At 41.3% G+C, this 22,502-nt stretch overlaps 1 protein-coding gene across 11 annotated transcripts in view; it reads right to left on the bottom strand.

Moving 5' to 3' along the window:
* Positions 1–22,502, bottom strand: part of LOC146687412 (receptor-type tyrosine-protein phosphatase F) — a 158,067-nt gene that overhangs the window by 58,454 nt on the left and 77,111 nt on the right. For 7 of the 11 annotated variants that reach the window (XM_085438509.1, XM_085438510.1, XM_085438511.1 and 4 more), the window contains exons 5-7: positions 10,296–10,484; positions 7,872–7,889; positions 5,637–5,747 (exon numbers count right to left, since the gene is read on the bottom strand). In XM_085438509.1, the coding sequence (XP_085294635.1) occupies positions 5,637–5,747; positions 7,872–7,889; positions 10,296–10,484 (318 nt within the window). The remainder of the gene's footprint in view (positions 1–5,636; positions 5,748–7,871; positions 7,890–10,295; positions 10,485–22,502) is intronic. The other 4 variants (XM_085438515.1, XM_085438517.1, XM_085438514.1 and 1 more) reach the window with 1 other exon arrangement.

Below are 22,502 nucleotides of genomic sequence, written 5' to 3'. Positions count from 1 at the left end.
GAGCTCTGACTTCTTTAACCTTCAATACAGCTTGGCCAAATATTTAGCTCACCGCAACGGATGCATTATTACTGTCCCATTACAGCTGGATGTATGTTTTTAAAGACAACAGCATGAAACTATCCCTGCAGAATTCATACTGCATGTTTCCCCCTAATACACTAAAATATCGCTGTCTCTCTCTGGAAAAAAAAAAAGCCCTTGACTGTAATTGCTCTTTTGCACTGGTCTACATGAAAATGGATTTTCAAATATGAGTCTCCCTCCACCTCCTCCACCCCCACCCCTTCCTCCCCGATCTAATTTGAACCGGAACGTCGTTACAGCCATGCTTGTTATTCCCCTCATTATGTGGCGAAATGGAAAAACACAAAAGCACCTTTTGAGATTCCAGTCAGGAAAAAAGCTTGTTCTCTGGACTGCACTATAATAAGGGGGACCTGATTCATATTCATCTGAATTTTCCCATAATAATTGAGGTGCTGTATTTATACCTTCTGCTGTTTTAATCAACAGAATCGTCTGGGGCTAAACTACTTTGCTCAATACCACAAAAATATTAATATTCCTGGTCTGAGGCACAAATAGAAAAGAAATCACGGATGTGTTTTCCTGATAACACCGGGAAGACTAAAGAGGTCGTTTAAGCTTCAGCACAATTTACAATCAAATATTAGATGACAGTTTAATATTCGTAAAGTTAGCGAAGGATATCGGACAACTTTACAGAGTTAATACATTTTTGGAGGAGGAAGAAATTAGCTTAAAAACTTCCACAAATGAGTACATCTGATATCAGGGGATATTGGGAATATGACTGATGACATGCAGAGACTGGACAGGCAGAGTGTTGCCAGGGTGGGAACTGGATGGGTACGACATTCTCAAGCAAAGCAAGCACGGGAGCTGAGGAAAGATATGGAATAGGATAGCGAGTCTGAGTATGCTGGAGGGAAGAGGATAAAGGAGGAACTTTGCACCATTTTCTCACGTTAATGACCGAAGATCTGATTTCCAGCATCGTTAATTTGCAACACCTTTGAGAAAGAAGTGTCAGCATCCCGTTCATGCTGGTGGCCACCTGTGTCTTCCCACACAACTGCAACGCCCTCGAAGTGCAGCAATTTTTTTTCTTCATATGCTTATGAAAAAGAGAAACCTGAGAGGAGCATGCCTAATGTAAAACCATTAAGCTCAAAGTATCTGTTATTCTTTCATCACTCCATAGACTAAACAGTGCTAAGAGCAGTCTGTCAATGGGGTCTGCGTATATTGAACACTTAATGTTGTGAATAATTCATGGTGTGCGGTTAAGTTTGGAGAGGTGCTGTGGAACAAAATGACTAGAGGGCAGGTAATTGTTATCGATTCCCCCGAAGCCTCTCTCCTGTTGAGAGCGGTTTTGGAGAGATGGGCTCCGGGACTCTATCAAAACCACAAAATAAGCGCAGTCTCCACTCCTGCCTGCCTGCTTGCTGGATACCTATAAATTTAACTGCCTTGACAAAGTGCCCAAGGATAGCAGAACCTGTTCAGTCAATCAATATCTGGCACACAATGGCACAGATTCAGCAGGCTCTCTGGGCTTCCTGGCAGCAGCACTGGGCTACCATGATGGCTGATCATCCCCCCTGTCAGCACACAGCACACTGCCAGCTCATTCTTATATATCCTACAGGTCAGCTCTTTGCACATCAGCGTTTTGCAAATATTGCACGAGGAGAGACCATTTCCAAAATATTACCTGGGTTGTGGACAAAGCGAATATAATCATTCATTGATTTTTACGATTTTTTTCAGCCTGTAAACATGGGACCGAAAGTCATAGTTATAGATATATATAGCACGTTAAGCATATAGGGCTTTCGGCAAGAGTAAACATACTGTATTTCTTGCAGTTAAACATCATTACCTTTTTCCAAACGTGTTCTGGGGAAATGTCTCATTACGCTAACATGTCTGTCAAATCTGTCAGTCTCTGGGTGGAGGATGCCCATGGTAGTAAAACAGACATAATCCCCTGAGAATGGCTTTGTCAGTTCTGATACCCATGTCCCTCAGTGGGAGAGCAGAGGGGTTTCTGCCTAAATACCTGACAAATCCGGTTGCCACCTGAATACCGGAGTAATCCATCACACACCACTGATGGGCCTACAGAGGCGGATGGAAAGGCTGAGGGTTAAAGCAGCTATAGCTTTTAGTGGAAGCATTGGACAGGGACAATATGGGTGTGGAGGGGAGAGTGAATAGCAACGTAACACAACACAACAGACATTTAATAATGAGTTAAGCAAGCTGCTCAGGACTCCTTTGTACGTTTTGGCAAGACTAATCGAAACAAGGTTTTGGGGAGCGGCAAGGGAAGGCATGCAAGAACTATACACAGATACATGCAAACAACTCGACAACACACATTTGGAGTTCAGGGGATTAGGGGGAGCTATTTTTAAATGAGTTTTTTTTTTTGAGTGTATTCACGGAGGGGTTGGGGTTGCCCTCACCTAAAGCCTGCTTCAAACTAAAGGGAAGGGACAAAAGTGAAAATGACCAACCTTCACGCTGATCTGTATGCGGATGAAGTGATTTGATGAAGGTGAGCGATGGAATGAAAAGACACAAAGTGAAGAGGAAGACAACAGAGTGAAACAGACCAGTGTTTCAGTTGACACAGCGGAGGTTAGGCACATGAAACAGAGATCCAACATAAAGCACCAGGGAGAGAAACTCGCTTTTAAAACTCACTAAATGTTTTTTCTACTGTGTAGAGACCTATTTGACTATTTTAGACTCTCGTTTAGCATCCCAGTCATCATAACAGTGTGATATTGTTAAATTTATCTCATTATCCACCCCTCCTTTACATAAGGGATGCTAGATATGCTCCAGTGCCTTCGTAAAAGTCTTCATAAAGTGACCTGAATTAATTAGTTTGCAAGTTTCCCTCCTTGACACACAAAAATACACATACATAGAGCATCATGAAGATACTTTGGTGAAAGAAAAGACCTGCTGCAGCACTTTATCCTCTGTGACATATTGATATGTCACATTTATATATGAAGGAGTGCCAGCAGACAGAAGCTGACATCCCTCCTCCGTTGTGGGATAAGCGCTTGACAAATGAGCGGTCATGCACAATCACAGCACGCTCTCGATTCTGCCCACGTTGATGGAGTCCTCCTTGGGAGGAGGGTCACACAAAAAAAATAAAAATAGGGAGCACATGCTCTCGCACACCTCCAACCACGCACGCAGTCCTAATGGATGAGAAGTGAAAGGACATAAATAGATATGCAGACATGAAGGGGAAAAACAATCCAGGAGCAGACCTCATCCACAAAACCACCTTCTCCTTCAGTCTCACAGTCCCCACCCACACACAAATATGAGGGCATCACTCTCTGTTGGCTGTGAAATGTCAAGACAAGGGTGGTGACGGCAGCATGTTGTGTACCTGCAGACAGGAATCGGATTGGGCGGCGACGATGAGTGGAAAAAGCACAAACACATTTGTAGACAAACCCACAACAAGCACATTTAATGCGAGTCTGACAGCAGAGAGTGTGCGCTTGTGGGAGGGTGTTGGAAGGGTGTTGATAGAGAATAATAGCATTCTTCCTCTTACAGCAGTCCTTTTATATTTCACGTCCGAGCAGCACTAACTTTATTGGCATTTCAAGATTACAAATGATCTCGCGACGCACGGCAGATAAAATTTTGAGAAGGAGCTAAATTTGATCAAGTGACAGATTCCTATTTTCTAATTAACTCACTGAAAAGTCAGAGTGAACACATATCTCAGCACTTAATTTCCATTTATTTACTCATACTAGTGAAGGCTGAGAATAACAATTTTATAGCTTTGTAAAGCGTTTGGCTGACAGCAAACCTCAAAACAGCCAAAATCTCCCCTCATCTCTGAGAATTATATAAACTAGAACAACAGGAAAGGAGGAGAGGCAGGTCAAAGTGCACTCGTCTGAAGTCCCATATGTTTTAAACTCAATCTAGCAGCCCAGTGATAGCATAGCCCCAGGTCTCATCTCCTCGCTCTTGCAGCGGTAACAAAGATGGTGAAAACATGGCTTGAGCCTTTGTTCTCTATCCCAGACGAGCACACTTTTAAAAGGTTACGGTTGGTTTGATTTCTATCTCTCCACTGGTGTGGTGAGGCTGGCGGAAAAAGTTGGTGTTAAGGCCAAAGGGTTGACAGCTACCTGGGTGGTGTTACAGAGGGGGTCTTGCTGGCGCCACAGCACACAACTACTGTAATTACCTCTGAGGGGGGGGAAAAGGCAGCGTCTGCACCTGTGACAGACAAGTCCTGATTAATAGACAAGACTTACATCCCTTCCTCGCCTTTGCTGTTTGGCTGACTACCTCTCCCTGTCAAGCTTTAAGATCTAAACCTTGTGTTCAGTGTTCAGTCTGTAAATTTGATTCCTCTCTTATCCTTGAGGAGAATTTTACCGATTCCTCTGATCCAGCAGGATGTTTCTGCTGCTGCAAAAACCGTTATCTTGGAAAAATCGGTGCTAAATATTAGTAGAGTATATCTGAGTGACAATGAAATTTGTTTAAAAAGGTCATTTCCACTCCCCAAACTGGTTTGATTATGTTTTTTTGGTGTGGATTAGATGGAAAACAGTGGACACTTATTCACTTATTTTATCCCAGTGGATAAAAGGGAGACAATGGAATCACTCATCCGTAAATGAGCCTCTATGATACACTACTGTGTGCTTTTAACAAAATTATGAAATGAGAGCCAAGCGTGTCTTTTTCTTACCATAACACTTTCACTCACTCACTCCCTCCCTCCTCCACCAGCTTTTCTGTTCCATGTACATCAGACATGGTGGTGATATCTGCAGGGGCTGACCCGCACTACTCTCTCCCCTATACCAGCTTTTTCCAGTATGGGTGCAACACTGCCCTCGCCTTGCATTAGTCTGCTCACAGAGACACCGCAACAGAAACAAACCCTGAAACTCCAGACTCATCCATGCCTTTAAGAGCTCTGGGTTATGCGGGGGGAATAATGGAGCCTTTCGATACAGTCAAAATAAAAAAGAAAGGAGGCCTGGCATCAGTGCCAACAGAGGAAATGGCTTCAATGCAGCTGTTTTCACAGAGGCTGCACCTGGTGGAGTTTGCAGCCAAACAGGAGGTTGAGGTTAGTGCAGCTCATTGGTAAGGAAGGAATGGCATGGCGAGGATAATGCTGAGAGAATTGCTTAAAGGTGATACACAGGCAGAGAGAGTGGGCATAAATGTGGTAAATGAGAATTACACAACAGTTAAAGGTACTGGAAGCGTTTTTGCTCATCTTGGCTGATTGGAAGTCTCCTCCTGCTGAAGGTCAACTGAGCTAAGCTGGAAATTGCTCAATTCATTAATAAGAATTTAACAATCAATAATGAGATGTAATTTGTCCCATTTTGTCAGAGGCAACCAAGGTTGGATGAGAGGAAGGAAGCTGTCAATAAAACACACTCTGCACATTCCCACACAGCAGGGCTTAAATCATATCGTGGCTCGACGAGGCACTTTAAAGGCTTGCGTGGTTTCTTGAGATAACGGAATGATTTTAATGATTGATTAACTCCACGATTGAGAGAGACATTTGACTTTACCTCGCACGTAGAGATTGGCAGGAGCAGAGTAACGGGTCCCGGCACTGTTCATGGCGACACATTCATATTTCCCCTGGTCCGACTCCTCGCTGTTCTCAATTTGCAGGGCTCCTGCATAGAGGATTAGCAAATTTAGCTGTCTTGACAGTTGTGCAATAGGACACATTACTTGGCATGAAACCACAGCAGATATCTGTACAGTGACTTGCTAGAAACTCTGCAGACGACTAGTTTAAGCCAGTTCATGCTCAGACACGGACACAGATCAGTCAAGAAAATACTTACGGCAACACAAGTACAGAGCAGATCTGGCAAGTTTATGACAAAAGATGCTCTTTCTCTTCGTTGTGTTAAAAACAGGGCTCTGGGTCAATATTCATTTGAATAACATGTCAAAAGCATCACGGTCTAATTAGGTTTTCTGCTTTGGGAAATAACTGACAAACCAAAGAGATTACATGATAAAGGATTATTCTCAGCCAAGTTATGCCAAATGGACTCAACATGTACATGCACAGTCACGCTGCTGTTAGGACATTATATAAACAATGTAACTTTAATTTTAAGTTGAATGTAATAATAATAATAATGACATAAATAAGCATATTTCTCCAGAAAGAAGGCTTCTTTTCGTCACTCATTGTTGAGTACACATTAAGCAGTGACCTCATTACTGACCATGTCCCACTGAAAGGAGAAGCTTCAGCTGCCAGATGGCTTAGATTAGTATTCATAATCCTGAGTAGCTCTATTTATCAAAGAGAAGACTAACATCTTGTTCCTAACAAAGCATAAAATCCCAGGAGACCGGTCTTACTTAGGTCCTTCTGACACTCCGTGCCGGAGCTCTTATCTGAGAAGTTGAGAAAGAGCAACAGCACACTTACCTGACCCACCTGATTTCAAATACACTACAAACAAAGCTAATTCTCTCACAGGTATACAGTGAGTGATAAAACGTATCACATCTCCAAGCAGCATGGCAGAAGGACGAACGGCGGCCAACCACCATGCAGTTTGAAAGTGACAAAGATACTCAGCATAAGATGACGTCAGGATACATTTTTCACATCATGCAGTATGAGATGAATGTAGCAAACAGGTTCACCACCAACCAGACTCCAGACAAGACCCCAAAAGCAAAAGAAAAAAACTGGAGTTGGACAGGGACATGTGACAATATCACCTTAGATCTCGTGACAACACATCCCTCCAAGGTGTTTACTCTGCTTGCTGAGCTCATCGCTGTCTGATTCAGCACTGACATGTACCTGCATACTAATGCAGATGTCACAAATCTGTCAATCTGCCTGTTCTACCATGGGGGAAAACAGTCTGAGTACTACAGAAATGTAGAAGGTTACTGCTATCACAGTTGTCAAACTGCAACACTAAACCCCATTCAATAACTTCCAAGCGCTAGAACACTTGTGGATTTCCTACAAGGTCATGTCACTGTTTTATAGGGTACAAACTAAGGGGCAGCGTGGCTGTCATAACATAACACCAGCTCCTAAATAGTTAAACATCTAATTGAATATGGGTTTTATCAGGACAAACAGACACACAGAGACTCTAAAACGAATTCAGCTTGCCCCACAATATCCACTATTGCTGTTCTTAAAGGGAAAATCGTGCTTTCAGTTGGAAGATTTCCATAAAAAGGCGTTCAAACTTCCACCTTAATAATCTCAAGCAGGTATTTTGCGCCTATGCTAGTGTGTGTGTGGGGGGGGGTGGGGGGTGCATAGGCTGTATGTAAATGAAGCCATTTCACTTCACATTGAGTCTGCACTGAAGCGACAGGTAAATCCTCTTGTGGTGATGGTGGCCTTTAGTTGAAAATGCGACTCCTCACCCTTTTTTTGCTGAAAAGCCATGAGAGAGGCAGAAGCCGAGAGACGTTTGTTTCTCTGAAATAACGTTTGTGTGCGTTTCCTCACGTGTTGTTCATTCTTTACAGTATGGGAAGGTCCTTCAAAAGGCTCATTTACAAGATAACACATTGGACTTCATTTCTATTCTCATGGCATCCGGGTTGGTGATCATTTGTTTGTCAAGGAGCAGACAACAGACAGAACATTTTGGGAAGAGATGAGGGCAGAAGTGGGTGGGCAACAACAGCACTGATGAAGTCGGTGATGTCGGTGGCGTAGGGGAGAAAACAGATCTGATGTGGGTGTGAGGGAATGGCGTGGATGTGATATTTTCCAACACACTTTCCATCATTCTTACCTCTAATTGGTGTACCACCTAGGTGGGAGTAATTTCGATGCAAACAAGGTTGAGAGATTAGTTAGTAATCCACTTACAACAGTGGCAGAAAAAAAACATGGCTTCTGACAGGCCACATATAAAAAGATAAAACAACCTGATAAAGAGTAGAAGCCACTTAAAAGTAATGTAATGCTTAATGCTGTGAGGCAAGGGTAAATTTTGGACTGGCCACTGAAAGAAAAAACTGCTGTTTGTCAGAAGGATCCCGTCTCTTAAGCAAATATTTTGAAATGCTCCTACAAAAGCTACAACCACATTTACCCTTGCTTTACAGCAGGATTATAAAATGATGAATTTGAAGGTGATATATTAATTAAGCTTTCAGATTTAAGATGGCTCCCACTCTGCAGACAGCAGTTAGTAAAAAATGGGCAAGAGCGATTAATGAAAGTCATAGACAGTAAACAGAATGGCAGATAGCAAGAAGTATCAAGATCAGAGGTATTAAACTGAAAGAAAGTTAGTATCTCTATAGAGTGAATGAATTGGATGGTGTGAAAGAGAAAGAATAAATGTGGCTGCGCGCTCAATAAAAAAAAAAAAAAAATCGAGCTTGTGTGATGCAATAGAAGTGGGTCTTTCTTTTCTGTTAAAGTGTGAAAGCAAATTAATGCACTTTTTTCCCGCTATTGCAAAATTGGCCTCATTTCAGGTCACAGGCAGTAATGTAAATCCTGATAGAGCAGCAGATGTCAAGAACAGGCTAGCGAATAAAAAAAGGATTGTTAGTCCGAGGGCATTACACATCAGCACATTTTCAGGCACTTTCAATATACGCGAGGAAGAAAACTAATTAAAAAGTTTGCTCTTCCAAGTAGAATTTTTTTTTAAAAAGGTTTGTGCACAATTTAAACGTTGCACTAAAATGTTATCAAACAATTAAGGAGTTTTGTTAGTATCTACTTTGTAGGCATTCGTATTTAATTTGGGTTATTTTGATGCAGCGCGGCCAAGAGCCAGCGTGGGTAAGTGAACATGCACGAGTGCCCCGGCTTCTGCTGTGCAGCTCTAATGCCAGTCTTTTTCTGGAGTAGCTCTCATATTTAATCCCTGGGTCTCAGACCTACAGCCAGGCCTCATGGCTCATAACCTGCTTTTAGACATGCGCTCCCTTTCTATTAATGCAGTGGTTTATGAACATATAGGCTTCTATATGAATGGATGTCCTGTCCTGGTGCAGTGTGTAAGTCTGAGCTGCATGCGGGAGATTACAGCCTGCACTTGAGGGGCAGGGACATCTCTCTCATGTTACTGTGCTAACTAAATCTCCAAAAGTGTAATTATATTAAGTAGGCTCTATGTTGACTAAGTAACAAGTCTTATGTACGTGTGGAAAATACTGGGGCTCTTTTGTTGTTCTTGTGAGGAGGGACATACTATATGTCTGGATGACAGACAGATACTTTTAGTCGAGAGGTGATTGTACAGGTCACCTGGTTGGACGCAACCTATCTCGGTTCGACTCAGACTGCAATCACTCTCAAACAGGCTGGAGAGGATTTGCAATTAATCACCATCTAATCTATAAATGCAGGCAGATTGCCAACATGCTGCAATCAGTCATAGTCAGTCTGCACTGATGAGTGCAACTCGTCTGTTCCATCAAATAATGAAACTTCAAATTGAGCTAAGTTTTACAGCAAAAAGCATGTCTTACTTTGTGATGTGTGTGCAATAGCTGCCACTAAGAGTGTTTATTTATTATTTATTAAAAAGGTAGAGAGATTGTGAGTTGATTGCACAGTGATTTTGGTCTAAAACTACTGTTTTTCCTGGTTTAATGTAGCCCTAATGAAGGCATCTAGTATGCAGATTGGTGCAAAACCTTTGCCATCTGGCCCAGGCCAGGGAATATGTCTTCAGTGATTAACAGAGCAACTACAGTGAGTGAAGAGCATTCACAAAGTCAAATCCTAGAAAATGCACCACTGGTTGGCTGTACTGTGACCCAGCTGCATGTTTAACAAATAATTAAGGAATGTTTAATGTGATGAAAATGATTTTTCTGTATTTTAAAAGGTTACAGGAGCATTCGTCGCTGTCGAGCATCCCAGATTAAGACGAGAACACCATTCCAACTCCTGAGGTACTTTCAAAGTGACTGCTGTGCTGTTGTGAGGAATAAAATTCTGTAAGAACTCAGCCAAGTAATCAAGGTGACAATGACAAGTTCAATAACACTTTCATGTCCTTTGTGATGAAAGTGAATACATGAAATCATATCAGAACAAAGGCTGTTTGGGTTTTTGTTTGTATTTTTCAGAATCTCCTCATGTCTAACATGATTTATGTGTGTTGGTATGCAGAGCTGCCATTGCAACATTATATGTATGCCATAAAGTTAAACTTTAAGGTAATAAATCAGATCAAATAAAACCGTACCTGAGCGAAGTTGTTTGATGCGCCCGTTACTGCTGCTGATATCCACAGGAAGCATGTCCTTGAACCATGAGATCTCTGGGTCTGGGTTTCCACTGGCAGCACACAACATTGTGGCAGTTCTGGTCTTTTCGACCACCTTTAGCTGGGGGCCCATATCGATGGTGGGAAAGCCATGAGGAACCTGGTTCTCTGAAAATGAGCAAAAAGGCAAATTTAAATTTTAGACTCTAGACAGAGAAAAAAGATGTTGAGAAAAATATTCGGAGAAAATATATTTTCAGCTGTTGCAAGAGGAGTTGAGTGCAACAAAGCTGTTGAGCTGGCAAGGCCAGAGAAGAGGTTGAAATAGAGCAAATAAATTTCAGGTGCTGCAGGCCACAGAGTAATCAGACCACACGCACACAAAAAAAAAAACATTGTGCAAGAGCAGGCGATACTACTGGGTAACACTAGATCTGGTACTGATTTGGATTAGGTTGGAAATAAGAATGCTGTTTGCGACTGATTATCATGGCGACTTATTACCCAAAACAAGGAGTCTGAGGTTTAGACAGAAGGAAGATGGCTGCAATCTGCCTCTGGGTACCCATGCATAGATGAGCTGCCTTAGGCTTTGCAAACTAAACAAACCCATTTGAATAATCCAACTCATCATAATGGATGTAAGAGCATGACAACAAGTAAAATATAATCCCTAAACCAAAATTTGGGATCCACAAAAAAAAAAAAAAAAAAAAAAAAGGCTTTTTCCCCAGTGTATAGCGGCAGTCTTGACACATGGGATTCAAATGTCGCAAAGCATACAGTCCCTACCATCCTGCTCCGTTTATGCCTATTAGAGTAGCGAGGGGGTGGGGGATGGAGCCTATCTGCGCTACCATAGGGCGAGAGGCAGTGTACACCCTGGACAGGTCACCAATCAGATGCAGGGCTAACACATAGACAACTTTTCACACTCACACCTCTCTACCACTGCTAATTAAAACTTGCAGTATGCATATGTGGCATTCTAGTCATGTGAGTCAATAGCCATTTTTTCCCCTAGCAACCACTTGTTCGCCATCGCAGTCTTTAATAAAAAAATGTGTTCTAGCTCAGATGCTTTCAACCTCATAATAAATCCAAATTTAACCTCAGGACAGCAACAGTCAAGAAGAAACATGATAGCCCTTGAGAGATCTTATTATCAGCTTGCACTTGAACCGGTAATTTAGTTTATCTGTCTCCCCATATGTAAATGTGTCATGGGGCCATAGTGTTGAGTTGAAGTAAGTGCTAATGACTGTAACTTACCTTTGGTTCACCATGAAAAGATTTTAAACTGCAGGCTGTGTAACAATAAGCAAAAAGGCTGCTTTATGGGGGAAAAAAACATTAATACGAGAAGCTGGGAAATATATTGTCCGGACAGGAACCTCGGCTCATGTACTCATTCTCTCTGCAATTATCTGTGCACATGGTCATTCCAGCTCACCTCGGGTTAGAGGCAGGTGAACCCTCTGCACAAGGTCGTGCTGACTGAATATTTTACAACACCTGTGGATTTTTTTTTGTTGTTGTTCTATTTTAAAGAATGACAGAAAATCTCAAGGCTGTCCATCATTCTAACAGATCAGAACACAGACAGTGGCTTGACTGTAACATTGAATAATTCACTTGTAACACTACACACAGTGCTGGCAGCGTTGGCGGCCTCTCTCTTTCATAAAATTACAATAAACACGCACTGCAGAAACCTCCATGAAGATTTCTTGGCAGCTCCTTCTGCATGAGGTTTACCTCCTTGTGCAGAAGAAGCTGTAAAGTCAATGAAGTCCCACATTCAGAGACTTCTGAAATTTCCCGAGTCATTTAAGTCAGTTTTACAGTCAGGAGGAGGGTTAATCCACTCATCTGTTTCTCGCGATGGTGATACTTTTTTGTGTATTAGTAATTGTGACTGAGTTATTCTTAACAACATGATGCCATTAAATATCTCTCATGATCACTAATCCAGGGTGACCCAGCCTTGGATAAGTGGAAGAAAATGGATAGATGGATAAAAATCACATTATTGTGGATTTGTCTATGACCCTGTAACTCAAAAGGACAGGAAATGAGAACGTTTTAATGGAAAAAAACAGAATGATCTGCTACAAAATCATTAGATCCAGGGTGTCTGGGGTAAACATTTAATCCTTAACCACTGGAATAGTCACATATATAAGACTGTGACAGTAAATATATACACGCATCAATAAAAAAGCCTGACTTCTTTCCAAACTTGTGATTAATGGATCATCAAAGAAAAACACATTTTATTTAGATCCTCTAAGGACTATGTATCACTGATCAAATGCAAGGATTTGTATGAGAAATGATGCCACAAACAAAATAAAAGCCATTTTTAATACATAGAACCCGTGAAACCCCATTAAGTAGGCTGCATAAGCCCCTACTTGCCTCGTCTGAGTCAAAAATCCATATGTAAACCTATATGACGAGCATTAACACGACCACAGGTTTTTTTAAATCTATTCCCGAGCAGAGCAGTTGTTTCTTCTTTCACCCTTGTTTTTGGCCTGTAGCCCAAATTGTCTCATATTCAGATGTAGCTGACAGATCTCTGCAAGGCCTCTTATCGTTGTGGCAAGGCTTACTTCCTGTCTAACGATTTAGAATCAGTTTTCAGACATCCCAATGGAAACCTCTACAAAAGAGGATACCTCTATGAAACACACAAATACAGCACAATGAAATACCGCTGCACCGTTTGTCACTGTATGAATAATGGTAAGAGTATTGTTGTGCCCCGTGTTCCTTTGTGGTTTGTTCTCACTAACCTTCAAAGAGAAAGAAAAGGAGCCAAAGACAGGAAGTGAATAAGGCCGAAAAATGCCTGGTAGAAAAAAACCCTACATAATGTTGAAGCGGCAGTAATTTTTGATACAAGTAAGGAATCCATTCAGTAGAGTTAAAAGTTGATAACTAACCCCAACCCCCATTACTCAGAGAAAACCACTAATCAAGTTAAATGTGCAGGACTCTGAACTCCTGTCTGACCTTAGAATACGTTCATAATGGATCATCTGAGAGGAAATCCCTTTGTGCCTGCTCCCCTGGGTGCACTCACTAGCCAGTAGGTGTGGGTTGTGGTGGTTGTGTTCAGGACAGCAGGTTGTACTTAAGGACTACATTAGAGGCAATGCTTGGGCAGTGATGGAGCAACACTTTTCCACAATGAATTTTCTCAAAAGTCTGGACCCTCGTAAAAACATTTCATAGATCTAATAGAATTGAATAACACCGTCGGTTGGTTGCGAACGATTAATCATTACACACAATTACACAAGGTGGAATACGCCCAAAAAATAAAATAAACAGAAAAAAAAAAATCAATATGCGGCCTGTCCATCATCCACCACTGATTTCCAGTGTTCATGAATCATGCAGTGCCAGCTGTTTGTGCATGTAGCACATGCTCAGACCCCCTGGTGTCACTCAGCCTCAGCCAGAAAATTGTGGCTTCTCTCTACACATTGAAAACCAACTGATTCCCTGAGACATGACACTGCAGTTACAATTAAAGATTCTTAGAAAATTATATTAAATTTGATGCATTTCTTTGACATATTTCTTAAAAAACATTCATGCCTTACTTGGAAGAAATTTATCTCTGTTATTATACACACATAACTACAGAACTATGCCTTTCACATGAGAAACTGGCATAATAAATGACAGTGCCCACCCACCCAACTCTGTGGAATTGCTGCCTATAGAATATTTATGATTAACACTATTGGCAAACGTTACTGGACTGTGAAAAATAAACACCATTGGCAAAACTGGTCGAAAGATCCCAAAGGAGTTCTTACATGATTCAGCGACTCTGTCGTTTCAGGAAGCACAAACGGGGAATAATTTTAAAAGCTTCTGCAAAGCCTAAAGATTAATGTGTCTTTGATTTATGCTTAATGTTTGCATTGCAAGGGAAAGTGCACTGATGTGGAAATTTCTACATGGTAAACTATTAAATGCTACACTGTTCAGACTGCACATATAGAATATGCTTTAAATATGAAGCATCGCTCCGCTTTTGTGTTGCTTCCGTAATGTGTCCTAAATGGGAGCGGGAAATATCCCAGGTTAGTTAGAAGACAGTAACACGGCTCTTCTTAATGACCAACCAAAGCAGGTTTTGCTTGCTACATAAATTGTGCTCATATGAGCACGAAGGACAACTGAATGGTTTTAAAAGCAACATCAATAAAAGTGATTCTAAGCCACATGTGCAACGTTTTTCCTAAGAAAGGAGGCGAAACATCTGATGTCTTTTGATAAATTTAAACTGCATGTCCCATATGTTATTGGACTATTGGACAAAAACTGATGACTGTCTTTCCTTTTAACTTCTGCAGGAGCACAAGCTTAAGATCACAGAGAATTGATTATTTAAAAAAAGAAAAAAGAAAATCACTATCATTTATGCATAGTACATCTGCGTAAGAATAAATATCAAAAGACTTTAAAGCACAGTTAAGCTGATTAAAGTTGTTCATTGTAAAATCCCCATAACTTTAGAAAATGTAAAAGCTAATAACAGCTAGTTATTTCAACTTACTTTAAACATAAAGCTCACTGTGAAAAGGTGAAATTTCTCCAGCGGCTCTAAAAGCATTCAGCCTACATTTCACATAAAAAGCTGGCTATGTCCTTGCCTTTTGGCAAAAAGGAATAATTGAAACTCCTTTCTATGCGCTCATCAAAGATCATATCGAGCTATTGGATAAGATTTGAGCCCTGTCTGTCTATTTCTATTATTGCAACTCCTGCAGCTGGCCTTGTCTGCCAACTTGTCATCCCGAGAAGACAAAGACATGCCTTTGTTCAGTCCTCTTTAATTTGGAGGAAAAAGAAAAGATGGGGAAATTTGGAGAGAAACCAATGAAACAGTGCAGTCGTTGCAGGTTGATGTTTATAAAGATAGAGGGAATTTTTAATAAAAAGCCTCTTTTATGCCGAAGTGTTATTCCTCAAGAAAAGCTCGATTCTCTTCTCTAGTCTATGCAAGAAAATATGAGCAAGGCAAAAATCCTGTGATAATGTCATACAGGCGTTCAGTACTGCAGCAAAAAAAATTTAAATAAAAAAAAAGAATACTAAGATCATGAGCTCCATTTGTAAGGAGATTAATGTGTTCTACTTTTTTAATCTAACTACTGCATTGGTAATTTATTCAGTTTGCATGCAGACTTAACAATCTGCAATCACGCATGCTGGGTACAAACCTTTATTCTACCACTGATCTAATATTGTGCTGCATACTGAAGAGCTTTAAAACCGGTGGTATTTACTGGAACTTTTGTTTCACTTGCAAAGTGTTTCTGTGCCAGAGTTAACAACAAAAACCAGTAGAAACACCCTGGATTTGCAATGAGTAAGGCCAGAGGCGGTGTCAGGCGGGCACAAGATGCAAATGTAGGTACGCGTGAACAGGTTCTTCCATGTTGTGATAATAAATAGGACCATTGTTCTCTCAACAGCAGTTTATCACGCACAGAGTCATACTGCAATGTGAGCAGCTTAGCGCATGAACATAGTCCGCAGTGGTTATCGCAGCGCAGAAAAAAACTGAATGGGCAGAAGGGGAACACTTAATGTGGTTTTGTGATCGTACTGCTCAATTAGAATAGCAGTGGGAGCTTTGATTATACACAAAAGGCAAGGAGAAACACTGGAAAAATAATTTATTAAGAGAAGAGGCACTGCTACTATGTTAATTAGTCAAATTAAGAAAACTGTAATCATAAACCCTTGTGTCGAGGAGGAATGCCTCTGCGACAACCATAGGCAGGTGAAGTAAGATTTAGATGAGAGATGAGGAGAAAAAAAAACTCAAAAGGGACTGGGGAAAGGAGGAGAAGAGGAGGGAGCAGGGGAGGGTTGCATGCCAACCTCCTGCCAGCTCCAATTACCAGTGTGAGTGGAGCGTGGCAGCTAGGGCGATGGGTCTAATCAGAGCCCTGCTGAAAGAGACCCATCCCTGTCCTTTTGTCCCACTGGGAGGCTGCTGGAGCTCAATCCCGCACTAACGTCAGCCAGCGTTTTTCCCACAACCAAAACATACTAATCTCAATGGGGGAAAACACTCCAGACACCCCACTTCCTTTGTAAGAGGGGAGCCCTGACATAGTGGCACAAGATACAAGACTTGAATGCCTGCCTCATTTCCATCTCTGTACGCCCTGGTATCTTCCTCCGTACAGCGCTAAGGACACGATGGTGGAGCTGCTATTAATATTTTGAAGATTACATAAGAGAGAGGCCCGTTTGGAAAGAATATACAGTTATGAAAAACGTGATCGGGGATTACATCAGCGTGCAGTGTATGAATAGTTAATCAAGTTCGGCGTAATTGTTCGCCTTAAGAAAGTAAGGTTAAAAAGTGCGCCTTTCCAAAGGTGCTCGTTTCATAGATCTGAGCCAGTCGTCTCAAAAAAGAAATCTAAGGCTTTATGATCTCCACATGTGCCTGTTTGCCAAGTGATGGATGACAACAATTAAAGGTGATGTCTGCTTTGATAGTGTGAACCAAAAGACCACAGTGGCAGCCACACAGCCACTTGCCTCATGAAATATTACTGCTCTAAAATCTACCCTTTCTGAGCATACATCACTGCTCTGCCTTTACAGAGAACACAAAGGCCATTTTAGCTTTTTCATTTTCAGTGTTGAAATTTGTAGCTTTTAACACTTAAGTGACGGCTAAATGTCTGACAAAGGAATCTATTTTAATATATTATTTGTTTGACATGAGCACTAGAACCATTATCATCTCAATGTTTCCACTTCTTTTCTTAATTGTTCACCTTTCTGGCAGCCCAACCTGTGGGTGAAACTAAATATAGTGAGGAGACCGTTGTCGATGTCTCAACTAGTCTTGAGTCAATTTGGCACCGAGAGGCAGATGAGCAGTCGGCGGAAACAAAGCACATGGCCTCCAGCTGTTTTCAGCCAAGAACATCAACAGACACGAGACAGACATTTGCATCTGCCTCAGACATGGAAGTGTGAGAGAGGTATCAGCGCCAGCAGAAGGTACAAACAGAAAGCCAAACAAGCACAAGTTCAGCCGAAAGAGCTTTGCGGGTAGCAGGATGCAGATAACGTTTTTAAGTCCACCGTGAAAACATAAAACTGCAAACGTAATGGCGGTCACACACTCTGCTGGAAAGTAGTAATGGGCAGAAATCTGGCGATAGCAGCATTTTAAGTTTACAGTAAAACACACTCCCACAGCTGTTGCTTATTAACATCGCCTGCTGTTTAGTAGACTTTGACCTTGTATGTGATAGGAATGGGAGTGTGAAATATGGTGACAAACAGACAGTGACTAATTTGTAGCTACTCTTGTTCTTTTGACTTGCAAACTGACACAATGTCAGGGTACAGGTTTTTCTCACATGTTGTGCCACGAAGGGCATGTGAGCAGACCTTTCCTGCTCTTCAGAGGAATACTAGCTGGCAGAGCTCCCACTATAGAGGTCTCCTCGGTAGGGATGGTACGGCACACCCCAACATCAAAGGAGGCCATTGATGTAATACTGTTGTAATGACATGAAAATGGTGAAAATCTCAATGGAACAGAATGGAAAAAAAACAAAACAAAGAAAACAGGATGCAAAGTACAACCAAACAATTTTTTTCTACAGATTGATGATGTGACTAATGTCGCTGTGGTTAATTACATGACAACTAGACTGACAGAGAAGTCAGTTTACTAGATTTGCTACTATAGTCGTACTCTGAGGGGTGGGAAATCCATACAAAGTGCACTGAAATATCCATTGAAATCCACATGTTGTCAAGCCAGTTGGCTCCAGTAAGCTCTCTCTTACACCAGGTGTTATGGCAGTTGCTATGGAGATAGCAGCGCATCAAACAAGCAGTCCCTTAGGACACGTGAGCTGCATGATAGACACACCTGCATTCAACGGACCATCACAAAAATACAGCCATAACAAAAACACCACATGCATGGTTGCTAATGCACGCTAATGCACTACATGCTAGTAGTAGTACATCACTGCGCAGTTATTCTCTTGTTTATCCAACTGCACTCGAAGTAAAGAGACTGTAATACATGCCATAACCTTTGAAATAATACACTTTGTCTGGCTGAGCAGAACATTTGGCCTTACTTCCTCGCCTACAGGCAGATAATCAATAACAGTCATCTAATTCCCCCCAAACTCCTTCCACTCCTTCCTTCCCTCCCTCTCTTCTTATCATCTCTCTCTCCACTTCCCTATTTATCTCTGCTTCTCCCTCTTTCTCCCATCTGATATCATACTTCCACTGTCGTCAGTATGATCTACGGCCCTGCCAGATGCCCCGTGCCTGTTATTTATGCTGCGGCGCACCAGTTAGTACATCACCCTGGCCTCTGACCCATTACTGCAACCCAAGGGTGGTCTTCTGATTTCAAATGGTTATGCTGACCGAGTCACCTTCTGGGACAAGCACTGCTGCACAGAATCACATCCTCCATTAACTGTGCTATACGAGTAGCACAGCTGTAGGCTTTCATTTTGATATTACAGCTCCTCTTGCCTTGTGGTCCTACTAACAGGAGTTTGATTGAAGACCCTTGAGATTATGGTATTACAGACTACACGGTTTGTGGTTTACTACTTATTTTAATGTAACTGCCTCTAAGATGGAAAAACCTGAGGGCTCGTGGTAAATGTCTGCAGTAATGCGATGCGGCTAATAAGACAGGCTATTCCTCCAGGTGTCACGGGAAAGAAAAACAAGGACAGGATCAAAAATCAGGAAGCGTGACGGTTAATGAAATCGCTGTACAAAAAGAAGCAGTGCAGCGGTTCGCAAATAAATGAATTAATTGATCCTCTCCGCTCCTCAAATTAATCATCGGCAGAGCTTTATTGTGGCATGTTTAGTGTAATTATCGCAGATAGGAATGGCTTTTATGAGTTCTGAGAAAGGCAGTGGAGTGGATGTAGTGGAATGTGGCAGGTTCTGTTAATTAAATCCTCACTGACTGGGCTCCTGTGACAGACTTTACTTATTCTCTCACTCAGAGATAATGAATAATACACAGAGTCTGTGAGTCAATGTCGACAGCTTCAACATTGATTATGTAGAGGTTTGCAGAAGTGCTCAAAAATGAGGTGCCACTATAGTTCACCTGGTTGAGCAGGCGACCCATATGCCGTAAGCCTCGGTTCGAGTCCGATACCATCTGTGCGTCATTCTCCTCCACCCTCTCCTTGCTTTCCTGTCAGTTCTCTACATCATCCCGTCTCATAAACGTTAAAAGGGCAAAAATGTATTTTTTAAAGCGCTTAAAAACATCACACTGCGGCACAACCCGTTAACCACAGCAGATGAAAAACTGCCGTAATTTTAATCGTCAACAGCAGAGAAGAACCAAGACAAACATGACCTTCCGCTGCAAATGCTTTGACAGCTGGTAACAGTTCTGCAGATGCCCAGTTTTCCTGAAGATAGCAGCGTTTTAAAGCCAATTCGATTCACACATTTTCATGGCTAGACCATTCCTTGTAGCTGGTTTAAACACCAGCCTCGACACCATCAGGAAATACCAAGTCAACAATAAGGTAAAAACGTAAGTTTACCTCAGGAATCATTAAATAACATGTTAAGCTTATTACTTGCCGTGAACATGCCCTAACACTGAGTGCTACAGCAGGCACACCTATAACTGCGCACGCATGTTCAGTGATCCGTTTCTTGCAAAACAGGTTAAAAATATAGACAGAGATGTAATGGATGCAAAAACCAATGGAGCCTTTGACAGCAGCAAGCAGACCAATAAACTACAACCTTGAAAAACACAGCTTGGAAGCATAGAGGGAAATGGGACTATGCCAAAATGGGACTATTCCTCTTAAACATGGGGGAAACGTGGAGCTTAAAGCCAGCCTATAAGGCTGATAGTGAGTCAAGCCCTTCGCCTCTGCCTTGTGTGGCCCAGTGGATAAGCCAAGAGGGCTCGGTGTGTAAATGTGTGAGGAAAAGGGGTCAGGGTGAAAGGACTCCCATTAGCCAGCTCATTGAGTCTAGGTATTAGACCCCTTGACAAGCAGTCAGCCCATCCATCCATAGCCAGTCAGGGCCTGGGGAGATGTTGACTCATTGGCTTACAGAGCTACACGGTGGGCTTGGCTCTTGGTACACGCAGTGGTAGAGACTCAGGGTGGCGTTAGTAAGTAAAAGGAAAGAAAAACATCAGGTTAGTCTTTAAACATTTTTTTGTAACTTTTTTGTTGGACTGTATTGTTTCATTGTTATTTCGACAGAGAATACAGAAACACACATTAGCACAAAATGCAGTTCTTGCAAAAGAAATAAAAAAGTTACATCATATTTTCTTTAAACTATGTTTCTTTAAAATTATTTTTAAGGTACACTGTACTAAATAAATAAGAAAGCAAAACATTTAGACCCACCGCTGAAAATTGATGTACTTCAACGCAACACTCCCAACAATTGTGGGCTAAAATAGACCATAAAAGTAAATCAATTTTCAAGGTTTTTATATTAGATTGTTACTTGCTTTCCATTCAAGAAGGATTTTCCTTTTTTTCCCCTGGTGTCTGTTTGTTGTCTAATCATTGGTTCGGCATGACTCACAGACAGACAAAGACCGAGACAAGCAGCTTTCACTGTCACCAACATCAAAGCGTTTGGATGACACCATTTATACTAAACCAATCAACAAAATATACAATTATGAAGTAGGAATTGTTATATGAAATATTTGTTTGAAATCGAAGAAATCAAAAGCAATTCTGCTCCAAGGTCGACACAATGTCAATAAACCACATGTAATCATTTGGGCCTATATCTAATTTACAATTTATAGAGCTACGCTTTCTCCCTGACAAGGAGAGGATATTAAATACAGCAGAGATCATGATTAACTTTATAAGAAAACCAACACAGAATGCCAACAAGCCAGGCTGAGATTTTGAACTTTTGCCAAGCATAAAACACTTTTTTTACTAAAGCACAAAGATCAGCATAAAGCAATGAGTAAATTGATTTGATGCAAAATTACGTTATAGGTGGTTGCAGGGCTCAGAGCTCTTGGGTATAAGTACCTATTAACTTGAATTTGACCCTTCAAATATCAATTTGATACGGGGCACATTTGTGAGTGACAGTTTTCATCAACCTGTGTTTATATTCAGAGAGACATGTTAGTATCACATTTTTGATGTGTGACTTTTTCTCCCTACATTTTTTTTTTAAACTGGTTTAGCTTGAGATATGACACTACAATAAAAACTAAAAAATGCTTATACTTACATTCTAGTAATCCAGTAAAGGAAGCAGGCTGAATGTATGCATCGATGTGGGAAATTACCCAATTCACTAAGGCTGTGGTCCCACAAACAAATTTTTTAGTAAAGTCTGTAATTGAATGATAAAGGCCAGTTGCAGCTGTTTGTGGCAGATATTTAATAACAGATGACAATTCACAGATATCCCTGTCTGTTCTTGACAATACCCAGACGTAAACGGATGTTCATGTCTTGTCACATCTCCAATATCTTCTGAAATCCAGGGGAAAATGTCCAGATGAGAAGTGCAATCCGTCCTGACAATCATGAAAGGCCATAACTTCATGTTTAATACAGTGACAGATTACAGCTGTGGTCTCATGGCAGCAGCCAGATGCAACAAAGTTTCAATGTACAAGCTATGACACAAGAAAACAGAGCACTATGGAACCCAGTGTGGCAGCAGTGGAACAAATACTGGGAAATTAATGATGTTTTATGACTTTTGTTTCCAGTCTGGTGTATATACACATATACTATGAGATGGTCCTGTTTTTTTTTGCTTAAAGTCGGTCATTCCGACTTTAAGCCAAGAGAAACAGCGCTTTGATGCCTGCATTTGTTTAGCCGATTTCTTTTTCCTGCTTTCTTGAGCTTAGAAGTTGAGCAAATGTGTTCTTTGGGAGAAACTGCAAAGCTCACATGTACTGAAACACGCTTTGAAATGAGATAAATTCATCCATCATTAGCCTTTTCTTAACATCTTTCACAATGTCAAAGTTTTTTAGCTGCGCGCTTGAAGTTGTGAAGTAAATTAGAGAAATGTAAATTCGCTCTACAGTCATTAGGCCAGTCTGCAGCTGTGTTTTGGGGGTTTAATACAAATTGATAT

This window comes from Copadichromis virginalis, linkage group LG18, assembly GCF_057382275.1.
Source record: "Copadichromis virginalis isolate Kocher_CV1m ecotype Utaka linkage group LG18, C_Virginalis_male_GT1.1, whole genome shotgun sequence".
In the NCBI taxonomy this organism is placed as follows: Eukaryota; Metazoa; Chordata; class Actinopteri; order Cichliformes; family Cichlidae; genus Copadichromis; species Copadichromis virginalis.
Note: the sequence above shows the minus strand (reverse complement) of the source record. Positions and strands in the feature narration are given on the sequence as shown.